Here is a 26193-nt window from a genome sequence, read left to right as displayed (position 1 = left end):
GAAGTCTATGTCTATGCTTAACTTATATAGCTAATATCATTAAGAGTCACATAAAAAAGAAAAATGTTTTAGAAATGATTAAAACATGCTTCACATAAAGTATGATGGGTATTCAATAAAGAATGATCATAATTTTTCATGAACAACCATACTGCCTGCTATTTCTAGCTGAGCGGCAGAATTTAAGACCAAACAAAGCTGCACTACATAGCAACTGTGCAGTTGACTCATGCACACAGTGTAACCTTGGTAGTCAAGTTTATGCCTGTTCAGTTTCACCTATGTGAGAATGGATGTGACATGCCAGGAACAGTATGTTGCTCTCAAATTTTGTTTCTATTTCAAGAAAACATCACTTGAAGTGTAGGAAATGTTGAGGCTTATGGTGAATCTACACTTTCAAATAGCACACCTCACAGGTGCTTTAGAATGTTAAAAGATGGATGTGATTCAATCACAAAAATCGGCAGTCCTGGAGCTCCAACCACTGCTTTCACCACAGAAACCATAAACACTGTTTCTATAATCCTGAGAGAAGATCGTCAAATAACAATAACGCAACTGGCAAAGATGTTGAGAATATCAGTAGGAAGCATACAAGGTATTCTCCATGACCATTTGCATAAGATATGTGTTTGCGCACACTGAGTTCCAAGACTCCTTACACCTGAGCAACAGCAAGTTTGCATGGAGGTTTGTCAGGAGCTGAAATGGATGGTTACTGAAGATAGTGAGTTTCTGAACAAGGTGATAGCGGCGGATGAGACTTCATCGTTTTGACCGAGAGAATAAACAAAAAAGCTTATCGCGAACAATGAAAAAAGCAGAAGTTGTGGTTTCTGCAGGAAACGTTATAGTAGTAGTAGTAGTAGCAGCAGTGGCATTTGCTGAAAGAAAGCAAGTGTATGAGCTTATGCAGCATCAGCCAAAAAAAAAAAAAAAAAAAACCACACCATTCCCTCCAAATGCCTGTCCAGTTCCTCCTTAAATTTATTCAACCTATCAACTTCCACGACAGATGGAAGTTTGTTAACCACCCCCTGGCTAAAGGCAAATTTCCGCACATCTAATCCACATCTGTCTTTTCTTAATTTGAATTTATGCCCCCTTAGGTTCGTAATCTGAACAAGTGGAAGAATCCCATCAGAATTCACCATGCTCAACCCATTCAAGGCCTTATATACCTCAATCAGATCACCGCGCAGGTGCCTAGTCTCCAGCCCCTGCAATTTGCAGAACTTAAGCCTCTCTTGGTAAGAGGATCCCTTCGTTCCCCTCACCAATCTTGTTGCCCTTCTCTGTACACGCTCAAGCAAATCTACATCCTTCCTAAAATGAGGCCTCCAGACCTGTACGCAGTACTCAAGGCGTGGCCTGACCATTGCCTTATACAGAGGGACAATCACCTCCTTTTCCCTGCTAGCAAAATTCCTATATATCATTAATAAAACCCCATGACCTGTCCTGGCAGCCTGTCTGCATTGCTCAGAAAACTTCATATCTGACTGCACAATTACTCCCAGGTCTTTTTTATTTTCTACCACCTTAAGTTTAGTACCACACAGTTGGTACGTTTCTCTGGGGTTACTTCTATCCATATGCAGTACTTTGCATTTGTCAAGGTTAAACTTCAGTTGCCACTTCTTAGCCCATCTGCCCAAATTATCTAGACCCTGTTGCAGTAGCACACTGCCATTACTGTCATTAACAACTCTGCCAAACTTTGTATCATCTGCAAACTTCGACATTAAGCCTGATATACCTTCATCAATATCATTGATAAATATACAAAACAACAGTGGACCTAACACCGAACCCTGTGGGACTCCACTAATAACATTAGTCCAAGAAGAGCAGCACCCATTGATTACCACCCTCTGTCTTCTCCCACTTAACCATCCTTTTATCCATTGTAGCAACTTACCCTTAATACCATTCTGCTCCAATTTGTACAATAGTCTTCCATGCGCAACAGTGTCAAAAGCTTTCCTGAAATCCAAATATATGATATCAAAATTGTTTTTTTGCATCCAGTTCCTTTGTAACCACATCATAATATCCTATCAAATTTGTCAGACAAGACTTTCCCTTAACAAACCCATGCTGTGTCTGAATTATTGCTGCAGTCTTGTCTAGATAATCCTGCAATGCATCTTTAACCAGTGACTCCATTATTTTACCCAGAACAGAAGTTAAACTAACTGGTCTGTAATTACTCGTGTCACCCTTCGATCCCCCTTTGTAAATTGGGGATACATTTGCACATCTCCAGTCCGTGGGAACCTCCCCTGAGTCCAAGGAAGCTCTCATAATTATGGCTAAGGGTTTGCTTAGTTGCTTTGCCGCCTCCTTTAATATAACTGGATAGATCCCATACACCCCAAGTGCTTTTCTTAGGTTTAACTTCAACAATTTCTCCTCCACTTTGCTTTCAGTTATTACAAAATCATTAAGTATCCTGCTACAATTTGATAACCTTCTGCCATTTTCAAACCTTAATAATTCCTCATGTGTGAATTTAGATGCAAAATACTCATTCAGTTTGTTTGCTATCTGAGCAGGATCATCAACAGTCGAACATTCGATGTCAAGTGGACCAATCAGATTCATCCCCTTCCTTTTAGAGTTTATATAAGTAAAGAAATCCTTGCTGTTTTTCTTAGCGTCTTTTGCCAAGGATTTCTCGTAATCTGCCTTCGCCTGCCTAACCTCCTTTGTCACCTGATTACAGACTAGTTTATATCTGCCATATGCTTCTGAGTCGCTTGATAATTTATATGCATTCCATGCATTTTTCTTCTCTATTATGATCATCTCTTTTTTTGACATGGATTACCAGTATGTTGTGCCATGTCTTAAGACTGTTATAGAACCTTACTCCATACTTTGCAGGATCATATTCATCATAAATGACCACAACTGCACTCATGTGGGTGGATGCTGCATCAAGACAATGCAAAAAGGAGCTGGGAGAAAAATGTTTCTGGTGATCAGAAGTTGCAAAGATTTTAGCAGAGGCAATTTTCAAATGCATATAAAAAAATGGCTTCCACTATGTTTTTGAAGAATTAGAGAAATGTTGGCCTATGTGCATTCATTAAATGGGGGGGGGGACTACTTTGAAAAGGACCATCAAAATATGGATGATTAATAAAGGTATGTTGCAAAAAAAAAAAAAAAAAATCATACTTTATTGAACAGCCCTCGTATTAAATTATTTTAGACCATTTTTTACCTACAATTCCAACTCAAATTATGGTCACAAATAAAGCACACTTTATAGCTTACTGCCATTATTAACTGAAAGTATGCATTGTTATTGTGAACTGGACATAAAACATTTTTACTAGAGCATATTTTTTATTTTTTCTACATGTGAAATCGTTATAAGGATTCTTGACTACTTTAGGATAATTTTAGGAAGAATAATCATGATTATAAGGTGAATTCTTAAAATTTCAACTTTGATATTTGACTAAATAAAAATACTAATTCATAACTGTGTGATGCAAATTAATAATAACCTCAAAATGTGTTTTTTCTGTGTATAATAGACACAGAAAAAACACATTTTTCAGACAGAAAGTTATTTACAATATTATCATTATGATACCAAAGCATTCAAAATTACCATAAAAACCACTGACGAATACACAGTATTTACAAATGAATACAAACCTACATTTCCATGGGAGAAAGCATTTCGAAAAGATCCAACAAATCGAATCTCACCATCTTTAATATCTTCTATCTGAAGTTGCTTGGCAGGAATGGGTTGTCTATAAACTTGGTATACTATTCTTGTAGTGTTGTTGTGATACCTGCTTACTTGCCTTCCCAAAAGGAACCCAGTGTTAAAAAGAAAAGCATGTAATTTCTGGAAGAAAATATAATTTTTAAATCAGATTACTGTAAATAAATATATATTTGAAATAATTCTGTCAAAAAAAACATACACCCATTAATACAGTAAACTCAAATCCAGCACCACCTTCACAGATTATGAAGTGTTGAATTTCAAAATTTTTCAGATTTTAGAGAGGTACACCTAGTGGTTGAGCAGTTTAGAGAAGCACATTTCAATGAATATTAAGCACTAACAATTGAATTTATTTACATCTGTAAACATTTATAATAACTGAAAAGTTGCGTTTGTGGTTACAAATATTAACAGTTTAATATATGTAAACAAATGACAATAAATAATAATAGCAAATGTTGTAATGTACTGTAATGTCCATTTTAAATGCATACTCAGCACAGAGAGAATATGAAAAATGTGCTTCAGAGAAAAATATACTTTTGTATTGAAGGATAAAAAAAAAAAATAATAATAATGATTATTCTTAACAAATAATTATAACGAGGTATGGGCAATCTTTATGAATTTATCTGACAATTTATCTGATTTTAATAATGCACTGGGGAGAAATTCCTTATCTGTTATTATGTGCATTTTTTTGCCAGTAATAACAGACTGCCAAGTTTCATTTTGCAGTCATTATAACTTGTCATGCAGCAGTGAGACTACAGTCCATCTCTTCCAACTTCAGACTTTCCAGTATTTGTCTTTTGGCAACTGTACCAATGCATCAATATGAGGTTGTATCCATCTGCCAAGTGTTCCCCATTCACAAATTGTAAATTGTATACTATTACAAAAATTTTGCAGTATTTTCTTGCACATTTAAAAATGTAGTACTGGAGGCATATGATGCAAGAAAGCAAGCATATGAGCTTATGTAGCATCAGCCAAAAAAACAAAAACAAAACCAACTTCACACATTTATTCCTTCTAAAATTTTGTCCCCTTCCGCCTTGAATTTATTTAAGCTATTAACTTCCACGACAGATAGAAGTTTGTTCCAGGAATTAACCACCCACTGGCTAAAGGCAAATTTCCACACATCTATTTTACAACTATCTTTCCTCAATTTGAATTTATGTCCCCTCAGGTTTGTAATCAGAATTCAGCATGCTCAGTCCATTCAATATCTTATATAACTCAATCAGCTCACCTCGCAGGTGCCTAGTCTCCAGCTGCTGCAATTTGCAGAACTTAAGCCTATCTTGGTAAGAGGACCATTTTAAACAAAGGGATAATCTCCACCTTTTCCCTGCTGGCAAAGTTCCTGTATATCATTGACAATACCCCTCTGACCTACTCTGGCAGCTTGTCCGCATTGCTCAGACAACTTCATATCGGACTGTAGTAGTAGTGGCATGTGATGCAAGAAAGCAATAGTATGAACTTATGCAGCATCAGCCAAAAAAATCACACCATTCCCCCCAAATGCCTGTCCAGTTCATCCTTAAATTTATTTAACCTATCAACTTCCACAACGACAGATGGAAGTTTGTTCCAGCAATTAACCACCCACTGGACAAAGGCAAATTTCGGTACATCTATTCTACATTTGTCTTTTCTTAATTTGAATTTATGACCCCTTATGTTCGTAATCTGAACAAGTGGAAGGATCCCATCAGAATTCAGCGTGCTCAACCCATTCAAGGGTTGAGCACGCTGAACAATTACTCTCTGGTATTTTTCATTTTCTACCACCCCAAGTGTAGTACCACATAGTTGATACATTCCTCTGGGGTTACTTCTACAATGCAGTAATTTGCATTTGTCAATGTTAAACTTCAGTTGCCACTTCTCAGCCCATCTGCCCAAATTTTCTAGACCCTGTTGCAGTAACACACTGCCACTACTGTCATTAACAACCCTGCCAACATTTGTATCATGTGCAAACTTCGACATTAAGTCTGATATACCTTCATCAATATCATTGATAAATATACAAAACAATAGTGGGCCCAACACAGAACCCTGGGGAATTTCACTAATAACATTAGTCCACAAAGAGCAGCATCCACTGATTACCATTCTCTGTCTTCTCCCACTCAACCACCCTTTTATCCATTGTAGCAATTACCCTTAATACCATACTTCCCCAATTTCTTCCATGCGCAACAGTGTCAAAAGCTTTCCTAAAATTCCAAGTACAGTAAACTCTCGATTTTCCGGGATAGATGGTAAAAAACAAATCCCGGATAATCAATTTTATGGTTAATCCAAAAATACAGAAGTCCTTGACATACATAATATTGCTGTTGTTGTTTGGTTTTTAGGAGCATTAGCAACTAAGGCCAGGCGAAACAGTTGCTCTTCAGTTGTACGGCTGTGTGTCTTTGTTGCTCCGGTTAATCAGTTAAATTAACAGAATTATGCTTGGGTTTATATGATGATTTTGATGTTGGTGTATTCCTAATTTGATGCTGAACAAGAGGATATCCATTGTGTGGCGACCTGGACATCCAGGTATTTATTATTTATAGTTTTCTTATACTGCAAAATTTGCTGTTTTGCTACTCACGGCTGACCAGAGATATCTACCGCTTCCGGCTACAGGTCAAGGTCAGGCAAATGCGCTATGAGTTTGTACTTGCGGTCAGGTGACCATGGCGACACACGTCATTTACTGCCTTCTAGCAATTATCCACGCCTTGTACAAGCGGATTTCTACATCCAACAGTAACAAGTCTAGCCAACTAAAATAAGCTGTAATTTTTGACTTATTTTGTACCTGATCGGTAAACGTATCACTTGGAATACGATACGTAGTTAAGGCAACTACTAAACACAATTGTAAACTCTTTTCCAGCCCACTCGTAATCCTTTTATATGCGCCTAAAATCTGAAAATTCCTTTAAAGCAAGATCACCAAAATAATGAAATCTGTGTAATTTGTGGAATTGTTCCGGACGTAGCTATAAAATGTACTTTGCGTCTCAAGACATACGGAAGCGAATGTCTCGCGTTGGACCTAAAGAGGCTCGGGAAGCAGCGATGGAAAGTTTGGCAGTGTCCCCCCTGTAAGGGAGAAAATTATATGCATTCACTCGGAACAACTGGTGAAACTTTTAACGACGTTAACCAAATTTCGGATTCACCTGAGCACAGGACCCAACCCGAACCTGAGGTAGACACGGAAAAAATTGAGATCGCCAGATGCACATATGGAATTGACATCTGACTCATTACTGGCAGAACAAAGTGGCCTTTCTGATCTCATCATGCAAAAATCTAGTAGCTCCCAACAGGATAACACCCTATCAACAGAGATCTCCGCAATAATTAATCAAACATCACTCGAACACAGTCCACTCCTGGTCTCGCTCCTCACAAATATCGAGAAAACTCCATGTATAAAGCTGTCGCCAATTCATAATATCCTCGCAGACCTACTGCTTGAAAACAAGCGACTACGAGAACACAATGAATGCATACACAAAACATTGGAGGTGTTGGGGAAAAATTTTGATGACCTGAAGCAATCGGTTTGTGATCTTGCTGTTCAAACTAACCATCATGAGCAGCAGCCTCCGGACGAACACTTTCACGCGAAACCGAGAGCTCCTACCCAAACCACCCCATCTTTATTACCACATGACCCCTCTCCATCCCCCATTCTTATAACATGTGAGTCTGAAGTTGTGTGCCCTGAACGTAGCACTAGACCAGTATATGCTGAAATCACAGCAGATGCCAACGGATACTCAGGAAATACTGCCTCACAGAAGATCCAAAGAATTCATCAGGAACAGAATCTGCCAAATCGCACCTATTCGCGATCACAAAACTCACATATGGGGTCCTCGTGCTCGAAACCGGATAATGCTTTGGTTGCTGAAGTACATCGCAATTGTGGCTCCACCTCAAACAACGTGAGAGGTAACCATTATGCAGGGACTACAATTGTATCTAATGTAAAGACCCATAGAGACACTACAACGTATGCAACGATTGCAAACCAACAAACAAAAGAACAAACACTGACCTGTAATCCAACTCTTAAGGAACTGAGCCCCAATCTTAAAGTTATTGGAACCAATTTGCGCTTCAGCAAGATGCAAATTGCGAACACTGGAATGATGAGCAAGCGGATCCGTAATGCCTTCATTAGTAGGCTCTCCCCTGCTACCACAGCTGATGATGTGGAAAACCTTCTTGCTGCATTCAAAATGAATGGTAGAGTCACCAAGCTATCCACAAAATATCCCACCTACGCCTCCTTTAAGATCGATGTAGCTGATGCAGATTTTGAAGCACTCTTCAATCCTGAAATCTGGCCTGCTGGAGCTCTTGTTATGCCATATCTCGGGCATAAAGGGCAGCGATATAGAAGTAATGGAAAGGACTCCCACCAATGGTACCCTGATTCATAGCAATCCCAGATCTCGTTACCGCAACCAGAACCACAGACACGTAACACCAATATGCCGATCCCTGTGCTCATCAGTCCCAGACACACCCTGCTGAATCGAGTAGTGCTATGTCAGAGACCACCCGTCCGTATCAAAGTACCTAGAGTACCTGCCTGCACCATATTTTATCAGAATGTGCGTAGTCTTAGGAACAAGCATGACATTATGGAGCAAATTCTGCTCCCCGGATATTTTGACCTGCCGCCATCACCGAAACCTGGCTCAATGACGATGAAGAATTCCTAGCAGCAGCTGCCCCAGCTGATTATGGGGTCGTATTCACATCTCGGATTGCACGCAAGGGTGGAGGTGTCGCAATATTTTACAAGAAATCCACTTTCAAGCTATTGGATAATAAATCCAGTAACTCCCCTAACTATGAAGCAATCCTCGTTACGTTAAGATACAATTTCGTGACGTTTGACATCTGTGTGGTGTTCATACCTCCAACGCCTTCCCAGCAAATCATCCTTGAAGTTTCCAACTGGATAATCAATCAGCTGCATCCCACAGCTTCTCACTTAGTTTGTGGTGATTCCAATTTACCTCCTCAGCTATCTAATCTGAAAAAAGATCTTCTGGAACACTTGAGATGTGCTGATCTACAACTTATTAATGAAGCTCCAACCAGGGGGAAATAACCTCTTAGATCTAGTTCTAGCCTCTATCCCTTGCACCCTTGATTACATTGCAGAAACGTCATTCGACTCTGATCATGTCCCAATACATGTGACTGCATATCTGCCAGCCCCCAAATTAGAAACCAGAAGGACAAACAAAAAAGGTTGACATCACCAGTCACAACTTACTCGATGTAGATAAGTGCATCAGAGCTGCCTCTCTCATTCCCTGGGTGACCTTAGAGACTTATGACCCAGAGCTAGCTGTGAACATTCTCACAAACTGGATCAACACGGTTGCCAAATATGCCGCCTCTAAAAAAATCACAATCAGTCCATATACAAGACTTTGGTGGAATTCAGAACTCAAAATGAGTTTCCAGCTGAAGCAACAGCTCCATCACACACGAAAACAGTCGCAAAATGTCAATGATCGCATCGTTTATTCAAGGGCACAGGCTCAATTTAATCGCCTGAAATCTGAGGCAATCAAATTATACGTTAACCGAGATCTGGCTAAAGGAAAAATTCCATACAAGAAAGTGAACCTTCATTTTCCTTTGCAACTCGATCCTGAATTGTGGCTCGATTTTGTCACAAGATTTAATTGTAATCCTATGCCGAACTCAGATCTGGCTCTACTAACAGAGCCCACCCAGCAAGAAGTGTTGAACACCATTCAGATCACAAAACAACAGCTGATCGTCGCCATCAATTCTCTACCTGCCTCGTCAACCACTGGCGATGATGGAGTTCCCCAATTCATGCTCAAAACCCCTGCCTAAGTCCCTACATTATTCAGCCACTTTTAATTATCTTCAACCAGTTACTCTCGAACCAGATTTTCCCACAGCAATGGGAAAACTATCTTACCAAACCTTTAGCCAAAGTTCAGTCACCATCGAAACCTAAACACTTCCGACCCATCTCCAACTCCTCCAGCCTGCTGAAGCTCCTGGAGAAGACCTTACTCCCAATCCTCACCAAGCAGATCTTGCCCAGTAATCCAGCTCAAATTCACTATTCCCTTCCAAACAGATCAACGATCACAAATCTGCTAGCCACCACGAATACTAACTTGTCAGCATTCGAGAAAAGGCATGAACCAGCTGTTACTTACTTAGACATTGAGGCTGCATTTGATGCCGTCCAAGTAAACCAACTACTCACTCTCCTAGAATGCCACTTCCAGATTACAGGGAACATATTATGCTTTCTCTCCTCTCTTCTGAATAACAGAGTTATAAAGCTTCATACAGGAGATCGCACCCTTACTAGATCTGTCATTGCAGGAGTCCCACAAGGAGGGGTCCTTTCCGGCCTTCTGTTTTCATCTATTATCTTCCCACCGGTTGCACATTCTTGATGTGTACTGAGCTATGCAGATGATATCAAGATACTTACTCCCATCATCCCTGGTCAAGACCTTGATCTGGTAAAAACGGAAATTAACAACACTCTCTCACTGCAGTCACATCTTACCTCTGCCAGTTCGGCTCAAGATCAATCCTGCTAAGTTCGAATTCATGGTGTATTCATTGAAGCAAACTCCTTCTCTCCAGCCTTCAGTCGACAACACCCTCATCCCAATTGTATCCAGCCATCGTGATCTGGGCGTTGTATTCGACTCCAAACTTCGATTCAACGCCCACATAGACATGCTCCTCACACGGGCTTCAAGATTCTGGTGTATAGCAAAACAGCATCTCCTTCATATCAGAGATGAAAAACAAACAGTGAGGTACACAAGAACAATCATCTTTCCACCTTTACTCTATGCTGCTGAAATTTGTGCGTCAGCGGCACCATCAATAAAGAAACCACTCTTTGCCACAGAATTCTGGCTCCTAAAGTGGACCAACAGGAAGCACAACCTTCCAGCCCTGATTTGTACCACGCAGCTTGCCAACTCTCTCGGGATTTCACGGCTTCCCACCTTAGTCGATGACCAACGCCTCCTAGCAACAGTCAAGATGATAACAGGCATAATCACAACATCTTCATTCTGGGACACCTGTGGCTGGAGGATTACCCCTGCTGCCCTTAGGGCCAATCCCGAGCTCTACTCGCATTCAGTGCGACTCCATCTCTCGGACAGGTTCCTCCCTCAGCAGATGTTCAAGCAAACCCAGGCACTTGACGCCGACCTGAACAAATTCGCTGTTGACCGGACTTACAGGAAAAAAATTATGTCTAGTAGGACTAATCAGCAATGACTGATGTGTACCTTGCATCTGTTCCTGTCTGATTGAGCTGGTGCTCTTATCTCGATGTTAAGCCAGCTCAATCAGACCTAACTCTCGTAAGGAGTTCTCTCCTTTGTAGCAAAATATGTTTTCTTTTGTAAAATTACCATTTTTTGTAAATTAATTGTTCTATTTTCCCGGACGTTTCGGGAGGCTGTAAAAATGTAAACCCCTGGCTTTTTGGCCGTGAAGGGCATTAAAGATTATATCTCTCTCTCTCTCTCTCTCTCCATACTGCTTCAGGGATATGTGGTGGTCATTCCCTGACCTTTCCGCATCCTCCGTATTTGTTGGTCACGGGTTCGAACCCCAGTCTAATCAAGATGCTTGTGTTACGTACTGCTGCTCCTGCCCACCTGGCTACAGAGGCGCCACATACGTAATAGTAACGTAAGACGTTATTTCTTACTTCATCGAGTTTTGCATAACCCAGGAATGACTAATCAAAGGCAGATATTGTTGGGATATCAGAGACGTGGCGTCACACAGATATAAGGATTGCAGAACTGGAATTTGGGGAGTACAATGTCTACAGAAAGGATAGACAGGAGAGGAAAGGAGGAGGGGTTATGCTATTAGTTAAGAAAAACATAAAATCCAAGGAAGTGAAGCCAGTCGATATCGATTGACAGGGCAGTGTCGAGTCAGTTTGGTGTGACATAAGCATAGGTAAATCAAAATTGAGAGTAGGAGTGTGCTATAGGCCTAATGACTCTGATGAGTATAATAAGATACTGTACAGGGAAATAGAATGGGCCAGTAACTAAGAGAGTCTTATAATGGGGGATTTTAATTTTCCAGATTTTCACTGTAATTTGTAGGTTGGTCACTCACACACTAGAAAGGTTTTTGTGGATTTATTGGATGATTGTTTTCTACACCAGCATGTTCGGGAGGCAACTAGAGGGACTAATACTCTTGATCTGATTATCAGTAGGGATTCTTCATACATTAAGAATCTGCAGATAAAGGAACCACTAGGAGGCAGTGATCACAGTGTGCTGAAGTGGGATTTATCAAGGAGGTAACTACCATCAGAGGTAAAGGGAAGGGTTTTTGCTTTCGTAAAGGCGACTATGATGGTCTGAGACAGTATTTAAATTCTATACAGTGGGACCAACTGATGATGTTACCAACAGCAAATTCAAAATGGGAAGCATTCAAGGAACTAATCTTGGAAGCTACCAGGCTTTACATACCAACCAAGAAATATTGTTCAAGGTTGAGGCCTAAATGGTTGTCACATGAACTAATGAGACATATGGCAGAGAAGAAAAATGCATGAGATACATACAAATTAATGGGTGACATGGAAGCCTATGATAGATATAAGTTGGTCTGTAACCAAGTCACAAAGGAGATTAGGTAGGCAAAGGCAGATTATGAGAAATCCTTGGCAAAGGATGCAAAGAAAAACAGAAAAGAGTTCTTTACCTATTTAAACTCAAGAAGGAAAGGGCATTTTTTTTTTTTTTTTTTTTTTTGGTAGTTGTTGGCGCATAGGCTTCTGTGGCCATAATGCACCTTCCAAGGTTTTTGCAGTACTTTGTTCCAAGCCCGAGGCGGGAATCGAACCCGCGACTTTTGGGTTGCCAGGCAGGCACTTTACCAACCCGGCTAGCCCGGTCGGCTTTTCAGAAGGAAAGGGATGAATCAGATTGGTCCACTGGATGTTGATGGTTCAACAGTTGGCTAACAATCTAAACAAGTATTTTGCATCTACATTCACACATGAGGAGTTATTCAGGAAGGGGAATGTCATAGGTGAAGTAAACATTGGCAGTGAGCTAGATGATTTTCTAATAACTGAGAGGAAAGTGGAGGAGAAATTGTTGAGGATAAACATAAAAAAGGCACCCGGGGGTGGATGGGATCTATCCAGTTATACAATGTATTAAAGGAGGCAGCAAAGGAAGTAAGCAAACCCCTAGCCATAATTATGAGAGCTTCTTTGGACTCAGGAGAGGTACCCATAGACTGGAGATGTGCAAATGTAATCCCAATTCACAAAGGAGGATCAAAGGCTGACACAAGTAATTATAGACCTTTTAGTTTAACTTCGGTTCCAGGAAAATTAATGGAGGCACTGGTTAAAGAAGCACTGCAGGATCATCTAGACAAGAATTCAGTTATAGCTCAGACACAGCTTGGTTTTGTTAAGGGCAGGTCTTGTCTGACCAATTTGATTGAATACTATGATGTAGTCACAAAAGAACTGGATGCAGGGAATAACTTTGATATTATATACTTGGATCTTAGAAAGGCTTTTGATACTGTTGCGCATGGAAGACTGCAGCACAAATTGGAGCAGTGTGGCATTGGAGGCAAATTGCTGCTATGGATAAAGGGATGGTTGAGTGGCAAAAGACAGAGAGTGGTAATCAATGGACATTGCTCAACGTGGACTAATGTTATCAGTGGAGTTCCTCAGGGTTCAGTGTTGGGTCCATTGTTGTTTTCTGTATTTATAAATGATATTGATGATGGTATATCAAGCTTAATGTCCAAGTTTGCAGACGATACAAAGGTTGGCAGGGTTGTTAAGGACACTACTGATGCTATGCTGCTGCAACAGGATCTGGAAAGGTTGAGCAAATGGGCTGAGAGGTGGCAAATGAAGTTTAACATTGACAAATGTAAAGTACTACATATGGGAAACAGTAACCTCAGATCAACATATCAACTCTGTGGTACTACGCTGACAATGGTAGAGAATGAAAAGGACCTGGGGGTAATTGTGCAGGCAGATATGAAGTTCTCTGAGCAGTGCAGACGAGCTGCAAGAGTAGCTCATGGTGTCTTGTCAATGATATACAGGAATTTTTCTAGCAGGGATAGGGATGTGATTATTCCATTGTATAAGGCAACGGTCAGGCCACACCTAGAGTACTGTATACAGGTCTGGAGGCCTCATTTCAAGAAGGATGTAGAGCTGCTGGAACGAGTACAGAGAAGGGCAACAAGATTAATGAATGGAACAAAGGGTTGCTCTTACGAAGAAAGGCTTAAGTTTTGCAAATTACAGAGTCTGGAGACTAGGCATTGGCGAGGTGATCTGATAGAGGTGTATAAGGCTTTGAATGGCTTGAGCATGCTCAATGCCGATGGGATTCTTCCTCTTGCTCAGAATAATCGCCTGAGAGGGCATAAATTCAAATTGAGGAAGGATGGATGTCGGATAGATGTGCGGAAATTTGCCTTTAGCCAGCGGGCAGTTGGTTTGTGGAATAGACTTCAATCACTTGTTGTTGAAGTTGATAGCCTAAACAAATTTAAGGCTCAGCTGGGCAGGTATTTCGAACGAACGGAGGGGTGAAATGGGAGTAGTGGTTGTGTTTTTTTTGGCTGATGCTGAATAAGCTTGCTTTCTTGCATCGTATGCCTCTACCAATGCTAATGCTAATAACATATTGCTACTATATTATTGTCAAATCTGAATTCAGCAAGATACATTTAATGTTTGACCATTTTCATACATTCTTATTAGTTTAATTTTCTGATCCAAATTGACCGCTTTCCTTTTCTTGGTAGATTTACTAGTACCGCTGTCACTTATTCTCTTAGTCGGCACCGTGATAACAGTCAAAATGAAATTTTCTGTAAAGAACTTGACAGGGCTAAGACGAAAACTCACTATTATCACTCTGTGTGAGCTCACATTTTACTAAACCACATTTCTGGAGGTCAATGCCATAAATCAGAAACAATCTGCACTTCCCGGGTTACTGGGCTCTTCTGTTCATGCATCTAATTATAAACGGGTATTAACTCTATCTTATTCTATTTGCGTTAATACCTATAGCTTCAATTCTGTGGGTTTTTACGTTATTATGTTGAAGTGCATGCCCCCTTCACACAAATTTTCAGTCATATAAAAAAAAAAAAACCATTAATAAATTGTAAGAATCTTCTCTTCTTTCCAATTTTTTTGCTTGTTACTCCATATCTGACTTGTGCAAATTTTGCGTGCCGTGATCGTCATTATTGATTACTTATTATTTTTTTTTTGTTTTAAATTTTACGATTCAGCGAATTTTACGAAAATTTTTTTTATGTAAATCCGTAGTTGCGAAGTCAGGGACTTACTGTATAGAAAAATGCTCAGCAACCTACTTAAAAAATATGGTGACAGATAAAATACTAAAAAAACTTACCACGCACTACTTGCATATCCAATACGATGCTTCCCTTTATTTTTTGCAATGTCAATTTTAAATCTAATAGCTTCCCTTTATTTTTTACGATATAGGGTATGGTTTGGTCACCAACATTATAATGGTTCTTTAGAGATTTAACGGATGCACCATTTTCATACTTTTGAATAATTTCAATTCTTTGTTTAACCGAAAGCACAACTCTTTTACATTTATCCATCATATTCGTGATTTCTAAACAAAAAAATAATAATATTTACTACAAAAAACATTTTGACATCCCTGACATAAATAACGAAACAAAATTTGTGTTTTTGTGGTGCGGCCAAACACAACAATCGACACGACGCACTAAAACAAACTAAACATTTCTTCTCTCTTTTTTTTATTTTATTATTATTTTATTTGGAATCTTGAAGTTTCCCAGTTAATCCGATCCCGGTAAATCGAGAGCCTCCTGTATATGATATCAAAATTATGTTTTGTATCAAGTTCTTTTGTAACCACATCATAGTACCCAATAAAATTTGTAAGACAAGACTTTGCCTTAAAAAACCCATGCTGTGTCCAATTTATTACTGCAGACATCAAAGGTGGATATTGTTGGGATATCAGAGACATGGTGTCACACAATATTAGGAATTCAGAATTGGAATTTGGGGAGTACAATGTGTACAGAAAGGATAGACAGGATAGGAAGGGAGGAGGAATTATGCTGGTAATTAAAAAAAACCCATAAAATATAAAGAAGTGCATCCAGTTGACATCGATGGACAGTGCAATGTTGAGTCAGTTTGGTGTGACATAAGCACTGGGAAAGCAAAAATGAGAGGAGTGTGTTAAAGGCCTAATGACTCTAATGAGTACAATGAACAACTGTACAGAGAAATAGAATGGGCCAGTAAATCAGACTGTGCTATAATGGCAGATTTTAACTTCCCAGCTATTGACTGGAACTTGTGGCCTGGTCACTCGCACACACTAGCAAGACTTTTGTGGATGATTGTTTTCTGCAACAGCATTATTGAGAGGCAACCAGAGAGGGTAATACTCTTAATCTGGTAATCAGCAGTGATTATTTGTGCATTAAGAATTTGCAGATAAAGGAACCACTAGGTAGCAGTGACCACAGTGTACTGATGTGGGGTTTACTTAAAGATATAATTACTATCAGGGGTAAAGGGAAGGGTTTTTGTTTCCGAAAAGGTGACTATAGTGGTCTCAGACTATAGTGGTCTGAGATATAAATTCTGTACAGTAGGTACAACTGAAGATGTTACCAACAGCAAATTCTAAGTGGGAAGCATTCAAGGAATTAATCGTGGAAGCTACCAGGGTTTTCATACTGATTAAGAAATATTGTTCAAGGTTTAGGCCTAAATGGATGTCAGATGAACTAATGAGATTTGTGGCAGAGAAGAAATTGAAGTTAAACAAAAGGAAGGCACCTAGGGTTGATGGGATCTATCCAGTTATATTAAAGGAGGTGGCAAAGGAACTAAGCAAACCCTTAGCCATAATTATGAGTGTCCTTGGACTCAGGGAAAGTCCCCACGAACTGGAGATGTGCAAATGTATCCCCAATTCACAAAGGGGATACAAGAGTGACACACGAGTAATTACAGACCAGTTAGTTTAACTTCTGTTCCGGGGAAAATAATGAAGTCACTGGTTAAAGATGCATTGCAGGATCATCTAGACAAGACCGCACCAAAAATTCAGACACAGCATGGGTTTGTTAAAGGGAAAGAATTGTCTGACAAATTTGATTGGTTACTATGATGTGGTTACAGAGGAATTAGATGCAAAAAATAGTTTTTGATATCATATACTTGGATTTCAGGAAAGCTTTTGACACTGTTGCACATGGTCGACTACTGTACAAATTAGAGCAGTACGGTATGGTATGGTATTAAGGGTAAGTTGCTACAATGGATAAAAGGGTGGTTGAGTGAGAGAAAACAGAGTGGCAATCAATGGAAGCTGCTCTTCCTGGAATAATGTTATTAGTGGAGTCTTCCAGGGTTCAGTGTTGAGCCCACTGTTGTTTTATATATTTATCAATGATATTGATGAAGGTATATCAGGCTTAATGTCGCAGTTTGCAGATGATACAAAGGTTGGCAGGGTTGTTAATGACAGTAATGGCAGCGTGCTACTGCAACAGGGTCTAGAAAATTTGGACAGATGGGCTGAGAGGTGGCAACTCCAGTTTAACATTGACAAATGCAAAGTACTATATATAGGTAGAAGTAACCCCAGAGGTTTGTTGTTTGGGTTTTTAGGAGCATTAGAAACTAAAGCCATATTGCTCCGAGATATGCGGTGCTCATTCTCTGACCTTTATGCGTCCTCCGTATTTGGTGGTGACGGGCTCGAACCCCGGTCTAATCAAGAAGCGTGTGCTACGTGCTGCTGCTCCTTCCCACCTAGCTATGGAGGCGCCTAACCCCAAAGGAATGTACGAACTATGTAGTACTAAACTTAAGGTGGTAGAAAATGAAAAAGATCTGGGAGTGATTGTGCAGTCAGATGTGAAGTTTTCTGAGTAATGCAGAGAGGCTTCCAGAGCAGGTCATGGGGGGTATTGTCCATGATATACATGAATTTTGTTAGCAGGGAAAAGGAGGCGATTATCCCTTTGTATAAGGCAATGGCCAGGCCACGCCTTGTCAGGAGACAAAGCATGGCCTGACCATTGAGGCCTCCAGACCTGCGTACAGGTCTGGAGGCCTCATTTTAGGAAGCATGCTTGAGCATGCACAGAGAAGGGCAACAAGATTGATGAGGGAAATGAAAGGGTGCTCTTACCAAGAAAGGCCTAAGTTCTGCAAATTGTTGCAGCTGGAGACTAGGCACCTGCGAGGTGATCTGATTGAGATGTATAAGGTCTTGAATGGGTTGAGCACACTGAATTCTGATGGGATTCTTCCGCTTTGCTCAGATTACGAACCTGAGGGGGCATAAATTCAAATTGAGGAAAGACAGTTGTAGAATAGATGTTTGTTTGTTTGTTATTTGGTTTTTAGGAGCATTAGCAACTAAGGCCATATTGCTCCGGGGGACATGCGGTGGTCATTCTCTGACCTTTCCGCATCTTCCGTATTTTTTTTTTTTTTATGAAAACCCCAAACACGAAAGGTATCAAAACCTATAGTACTTAGTACCGTTCATGGGTTGAAGGAGAAGTATGGGGGGGAGGGGGATGCCGGAAACTTTGCTCTAGAGACTAAACATGGGTTTTACCACTTCAAGCCTCCAATAAGCAATGTGGTGGTATTTCACCGGTTGATGAAAGTCATCTACCACCTACAAAGTTTTTGGTGGTCACGGACAGTACAGTAGTCATTATTCAGTATTTGAAGGTAGAGGTGAAGGGGAATCCTCAGCTTCAGATTTTTCTGAAATATTCACAGATGGAGGCATTGGTGTCATCTGTTTGCTTGTAGACAGTTGAGATGGTGAAGCAGTTGGAGGTGAAATAGGAGTGGGAGTCAGTGAAGTTTGCTTAAAGAAAGCATCCTGCTTCAGTTGTTTGCCACTCAGATGTTGTTTCTTAATAATGATTGCCCTGAACCTGAAAATGTTCATAGTAAGGGATGATTTCAGGGTCAGAAGATATCCCTATGTAGCGGATGGCGATGTCCATGAGATTTCTCATTTTAGACAGTGTAGGCCGTGCTGGTGTAACTTGCTCTTCCTCAATGTCCTTCTTCTTCTTCTTCTTCCCCTGCCTTGCCATATTGAACCTTGTCCACAATTTCTTCTTCAGTCAGGACTTGGTAGTCAGGATCACCTTCATCATTTTCTAGCCATTTCAGAACATCATCTTCAGTTGTTTCCTGGTTATCAGCATTTACAAGGGTGTGCTGAAAGTCATTTGCCTGAAATCCTTCAAAATCCAAATCCAGTTCAATACTGTACAACAACTTCTTCCAACTATTTGCCAAAGTCGTAGTCTTCATCTCCTTCCAAGAAGCTGCAAAGTTAAAGAAAGCAGACAATGTTGTAGGCTCATAGATTCTGAAGTGTCCTGGCTTCTCTTGTGCATCTTCTTCTTCATTCTCCAACACAACCATTACTTCTTCCAAAAAGTTCGTATACAACCTCTTGCAGACTGCAATTATTTCCTGGTCTATTGGCTGAATAACTGAAGTTGTGTTAGGAGGCAAAAAAATACATTTAATTCTGCCATCCTTACTAACTAAATTCTCAGCACTAGGATGAGCAGGGGTATTGTCAAGAAGCAACAATGCCTTTACATTATTGGGGGAAATTTTCAGAACATCTGTCTGGAAGCACCTCACATGACGGACAAAGTGGTTGAAGAACCAGTCAGAAAAAATCTCTGAAGTAAACCATGCATTCTTTGAGTTGGTGTAAATAACAGGCAACTGATTCATAATGTCTTTAAGAGTGCGTGGTTTCTTTGATTTCCCTACCACCATGGGCTTCAGCAATGCAAGCCATCAGCATTTGCACAAACTAAGGAAGAAATTCGCTCCTTACTTAACTTGCGACCAGGAGTAGTGTGTTCATGTTTGTAGGTCAGCATAACTCCAGGGCAAAAAAGTCATCTCGGTCAGCCAAGCTGGACTGGAGGCAACTAATGAATGCTGCCAACAAACAGGCATATCAGATCGCCGTATCCAACCACTTTGAGACACTGGCCGCGTCCGAGGATATAAATGAAGAAGAAAGCAGATCTCTGATGGCATCCTGGAATGTGCCAAGCTCCTATGCCCACCTGCCTGACGCCGAACACAACCATGGATATCAGACGAGTGCCTCGACCTCGTGGACAAACAGAAACAGGCAAAATTGGTCAACTTTGAACAGTACCGGCAGTTAAACCGAGAAGTCCGACAGAGGATGAAAGCGGAGAGAGAAGCATACTGGAACCAAGTGGCAGACGATCTCGAAGAGGCGGCATCCAAGCACGAGTACCGCACTCTCTACCGTACCCTCAGATGTCTGAGTGGAAAGACCAAATTGAATAGTGACAACATCAAGAACGCTGATGGGACCTTCGTGCAATCACCGTCCGAACGGCTGCAACGGTGGAGTGAATTCTTTAAAGCATTGTATAATCACAACCAACCTCAGGGACCACCAGCAACCGCACCACCGATCGATCCCCCTGAGGTCTCCATGGTCGATGTCGAGCCTACAGTAGAAGAAGTGAAAGCAGCCATACAATCCCTAAAGAATGGCAGGGCACCAGGAGTGGACCAAGTCACCACAGAAGCGATCAAAGCTGGGGGAGATGTACTGCTTCGCCGACTACACTCACTCCTCAAAACCATCTGGTGCACTGAACAAATTCCGCTAGCATAGAGGAAAGCCATTATCGTGCCAATCCACAAGAAAGGTGATAATCGAGATTGTAAGAACTACCGTGGCATTAGTCTCCTTTCCATCATCAGAAAGGTCTTTATGAAGATCATTCAGTCAAGGCTGCAAAAACATCGTGAGCAAACCAGTCGAGAAGAACAGGCAGGATTTAGACTCGGGCGAGGATGCCGTGATCAAATCGTCGCCATCCGTCAACTGATGGAGGAGAGGATCCGGTGTGGACAGCGAACCGTCATTGTTTTTATTGACTTTAAGTCTGCTTTCGACTGTGTCCACCGGCCCACCTTATGGAAATTGCTAGAGGTCGAACATGTACCTCAAAAAGTCATCACACTCCTCCAAACTGCATACAATGGTTTAACCAACCAGCTGCGCATCCAGAACGATTTATCTGAGGAATTTACCATCCAAACTGGAGTCCGCCAAGGAGACGTGGCCTCCCCATTGCTTTTTAACATAGTGGTCGACGCCATTATGAGGCAAGCATTCAGGAACAGACGGGGTATACAATATGGCAAGGATCACTATGTGACTAACTTGATGTTTGCCGACGATAGTGCTATCTTTGCCGGAAACGACGCTGAAGCCACCGACATCCTCTACGACATTGCCCGGCCATACGGGCTCAAGATCAATGCTGATAAGACAAAACCCCTGACAACAGATGGGTTGCAAGCCATCATCTATCTCAAAGGTGTCCAGATCGAGCAAGTGCAGGACTTTAAATACCTTGGGTCGCTGGTCCAGGAGAAAAGTTGCATCCACCGTGGAGATCTACAGCAGAATCAGAATTGGACAGGTGGCCACTGCGTTTGCCTCGCTCAAATGGTGTCTGTGGAAGAGGACCAACATTTCCTCAAAGACTAAAATCCGACTCTTCCAGACTTTGATCCTGCCCATTCTCCTTTACGGATCGGAAACATGGATTTGTCTCAAGCTAGATTTAAACAAACTTGAGGTATTCCAAATGCGATGCCTGCAGCAGATCCTGGGCATCTCACTTCGCGACCACATCACTAATGATATCATCCATGCCAGATGCCAACAGCAACCAACCATCGCCGACCAAATCCAGAAGCAAAGGCTTAGATGGTTTGGCCACGTATGTAGAATGGGCGCGAACAGAATACCATCCACACTCCTTTGGAGACAACGACCCACCCAGTGGAGCATTCAACAGACTGCGCCTAGGAAAACGTGGGCCAAGCAAGTGGAAAATGACCTGAAGAGCCGACGTCTTGACCTTAATCAGGCCAGGACTGATGCCATGGATCGTAACGCATGGAAGAACATCACAGAGCAAGTCCGAAACCCTGCGGCACCTACAGCAGCGTACTGGTTGCGTGGCCAACCGCCTCCTCCAGCCGCCAGCTAAGGACCAAAGAAGAACCCCCAGGGACTCACATCTGGTGAGTATGGGCTTGGCACACCCAGGGTCCTGAGCTGGATATCATCATTCTTCTCTTTCTTGGAGATTCCCTTCTACTTCTCTCTCTCTCTCTGGTTCAGAAATTTTTTTTTGGCTGGTGCAGCATAAGCTCAGGCTTCCTTGCATCATATGGCTAATAATAATAATAATAATAATATTTTCAGGAACAGCACAATAGAACAGGTCAGTTTCGTCGGCATTGTAAACCCGTGATAAAATAAAAAGTTAATTTATAAATTTTCTAAATGGATCAACTTGCGAAGTGTCTGCTCTTAAAGATTCACCACAGGTTTTCTTGTTCACAATACCATGCATTTTTCTAAAATGCCACAGCCACCGATCACCTGTCTTAACATCAAGTCCCATGTGTGACTTAACATTAAGTCCCACTTTTTCCAAGAGTGTCACATGCAGATTTCAACTCAAAAATTCATACATTAACACCACTAGATCTCTGTTGAGCATATGACTTATACACAGCTTCTAAGTTTTTTTCTTGTGCAACTTTCATGTGTTTTCTACTCTCCTCTGTAGAAGCACATTTAGAGCTATCAATGCTGTATTTTACAGAAAAATGTTGCAATTTGGCCTTTGATTTACAGATATCAGAAACAGTTTGTTTTTTTACGCTGTAAATTTCACAAACACGTGCTATGGAGATACCTTGTTCTAATTTCTCAATTATCCCTAATTTCTATCACTTGATGCTATTTTAAATTGTAAGGATTGCAAAATTATTTAATAAATAAAGTCACAATTCAGAAATCACAGAAACACTCTATATAAAACCTGACTGCACGATATCTTGAGGCAGACTGAGACTGAAACAAAGTGAGTCAGTAGACCTGCAATTTAGTGTCCTGAGTAATGTTCAGCTCGCAAGTCACCGCCTGCTCTTATTTGTTATCTGGGAAAACAGCTATTCGAACACGTTTTCAGAAAGAATAAAAAACAATTTCCTGAATTTGATTATAAAAATAAAAGTAGGTAATTATCAAAACAATAACGGAAATAGATAATTATTATTAATTTTTAATTAATAATAACACTGATGTTTTGTATAACCTAAAAAAAATAATATGTTTGAGATTAATATGTACATTACTGTATTAATTATTTGTCTGGTCCATTAAATCCGAAATCCGTTAAATCAAGGGTTTACTGTATATTAAATTTTTGTTGTAATGATGTTCTCTGTATTTAAAATGTAAATAGTTTAATTATAAATGACATTTTAACACGGTCAAAAATAGTTGAACACCTTGTGTAGTAATGTATGTAACAAAAGTAAAATTACTGAATTTGCACATTTTTACTTATAAACAATATTTTGCCTTTTAAAAATAAGTTTAATTTTGTAGCCATTATAACTTGTCATGCAGATGTGTGACTAGAGTAAGTTTTTTGAGTGCATTTTTTTTTTTTTAATGCATTCAAAATACTTAAACTTTAAACTTGTTCAAGTTTAAAGTTTAAGTTGGTACAACTTAAAACTTAAGTTTTAAGTTGTACCAAAAAAAGGTGTTCAATAAATTCCAGTGAATGGGCAGACTCTATAAATAATGTTTGCAATAAATATTTGTTTAAAAATAATATAAATTAAGTACGAAAAGCTATCAACTAGTTATTCTTTACCAAAATTTGTTGACCCTGAAAAGAGCTGTTTTTTCGGAATTCATAGGTGCCTATTTGGGGGGGGGGAAGAGTATATAAAGTGCATTCAACGTTTATACAATGCAGTTAAAATTACTATTAAAATTTTTGCTGCCACATGATTTATTGAATTTCATCTTCACTTCCATAATAGAAAACAAGTGGTTCCACCATTCTCTCTCTTTTAAATTTTTGAAAAATGTTCTGGGTTTTTTTTTAAAATTCTGCTGAATAATGCTAATAATTCATCTTTTCTTAATGGACTACAATGCTTATTGCATGTAACTTTAAGTTAAAAAAAGAAATCATACTGATTTTGCTAAAAATTATAAAAAAAAACAAAAAACAATTATTAGACATAACAACAGAAGCATGTCTCTCAGACTTCAATTTCCAACTTAAAAGACTGCTAAGTGCACAAAATCAAATTGTACATGTGCATATTATTTATGTATATAAATATTAAAAAAAAATTATTTCAAATTGGGCATCCTTCATAGCATGTAAAATTTGAAATTACAAATGCTGCTTCCCACAGAGTAGTGGCCATTTTGTGAGAATGGTTGGGTTTCTTCTTATATTTATGCTAAAGATGTCTGTTGATCTAGTGAAAGAGGAAAAACAAGTAGGAAACTTTAAGGCACAGCACTGCCAATTGTCCAGTTACCATTCTTCAAGCAAAATCAAAATAGCTGCAAAAACAATGGCAGTAGTTATGGGGTGGGCACCACACCTATGTGGTGCCCACCACTACTGCCAGGTCGAAGATTACATTCATAACTGCCATATGAACTGATATCTCACAGTCTGTCACTATCCCGTGTGTGAATTTTTTTTTTTTTTTTTTTTTTTTGCTGGACTAAACCTGCAGGGTTTAATTTCATCCAACCATTCTGGTCCTCTATTTTGGCACTTTTCTTTTGCAGTATTGTCCCCTGCTATTGCATGTTTCACTCAGCACTTGTTCACTATAGCTACTCTGTATATTTTGAGATCTTCTTAGAGTTGCACTTTGTTTCCCTAGAACAGTGCCATTCAGTCAGAAAGCCTTGGGAGAAGTTACCCATTAGTAGACATTTGGGTGCCCGAGAGGTCCTAATGAACAAAATTTGAATGCTCTCTTCAATCTGATTTTCCAATCAACTGTAATTCAGCTGTCAGAGCAGGTTAAAGCTTATTATGTATATAAATTAATTTATATACATAAAGTTTATTATGTATATAAATTCATGATTGAATGCCTTCAGGTGTGTTTTCGATTTTGCTATTAAAACTGACTTTTAACCAATACTGTTATAAACTGGAAATGCTACAAAGCATTTCCAATTTATGAAAAGGAGAAACTCTGAAAGTTGTCTATTTATTGTCCCAAAAGTTAATTTCCATGCTCATGAGTACTTTACATCTCTGCGTTAATTTTCTGCATGTAGCTGTTTTTACTGGCATAAGTCTGCTGTGTCGTGTCAACAGCTATAAAATTCTATGCATATAACATTCTAAAGGCTATGTGTACCATTTCTTGCATATTACGAAAATATACAATTTATACACCCTCCCACCTGGCAGTGTTATAGGAAAGGTTGGTTGGTTGGTTATTGGAAGTTTAATGGCGCATCAGCAACTAAGGCTATCGTGCGCCAATATAGGAAAGGAGCACTTGCTCTGGAGTTCTAATTAACTAAAGTATTGTTTAAAAAACTTCACTTTAGGAACTATCATTTCTTGACAAGGAATAGCTTTTAGTTGCACACTGCTCAGCTATGCCACTTTCAGTTTAGTTTTGATTCCCAGTCAATTATGGTTTATGTATTATGTGCATTTTGTGTCGACAGGAATGATTTTAGTTTACCATGTAGTATGTGGGTTCAACACTCTCTCTCTATTTAAAATTACCTCAAAGAGAATAAGTGAGTCAACCATTTCTAATAACGCTAGAAGGTGAAAAGCTATTGGAAATACTTCTCATCAGAAATTAAATTGAATATTATAAAGAATGAAGATTTAGGGAAGTTCTAGAGGTTTTAGTGATCTGAAAATTAACAGTATCACAAACATTATAAATAATGTAAATACAGCATACACATAAGTTTCCATAATTTTAAGGTAAGTTTAATTGCATTTTCTTGAACATATACTGTATTTATGTTTCATATTTAAAGATTTAAATGTTCCCACTACATTTAATATTGTTATATAGAGAAATTGTGCAAATCAGAAAGTAATACTGGTCACACCAACCAGTTAAAATAATTTATGTTATTTCCTGTGAATAAACCTCTGCTTAATGTGGATTCATTTAGTGCTCTGTTTTTACTGCTCAATTAAGAGCACTAAGTGGGAACCATCTATACTTACCCACTATGATAAATGTGTTTATTATAGCTATTTGGATAATTCTCTTAAACATTTCCCATAATGCATCTGTATCTAATACCACATACTTTTCACTCTACTTAACAGAGCCT

General features: G+C 39.6%; 1 protein-coding gene across 4 annotated transcripts in view; it reads right to left on the bottom strand.

The window, feature by feature from the left end:
• The window catches only part of LOC150076256 (neuroepithelial cell-transforming gene 1 protein-like), a 366344-nt gene that overhangs the window by 12481 nt on the left and 327670 nt on the right, over nucleotides 1–26193 (bottom strand). For 3 of the 4 annotated variants that reach the window (XM_090387565.1, XM_090387562.1, XM_090387563.1), the window contains exon 13: nucleotides 3679–3877. In XM_090387565.1, coding sequence (XP_090243691.1) covers nucleotides 3679–3877 — 199 coding nt within the window. The remainder of the gene's footprint in view (nucleotides 1–3678; nucleotides 3878–26193) is intronic. The other variant, XM_090387564.1, reaches the window with a different exon arrangement.

This window comes from Mastigoproctus giganteus, chromosome 13 (assembly GCF_048544385.1).
Source record: "Mastigoproctus giganteus isolate SK-2022 chromosome 13, ASM4854438v1, whole genome shotgun sequence".
NCBI classification, from domain to species: Eukaryota; Metazoa; Arthropoda; class Arachnida; order Uropygi; family Thelyphonidae; genus Mastigoproctus; species Mastigoproctus giganteus.
This window is presented reverse-complemented; position numbering and strand designations above follow the sequence as displayed.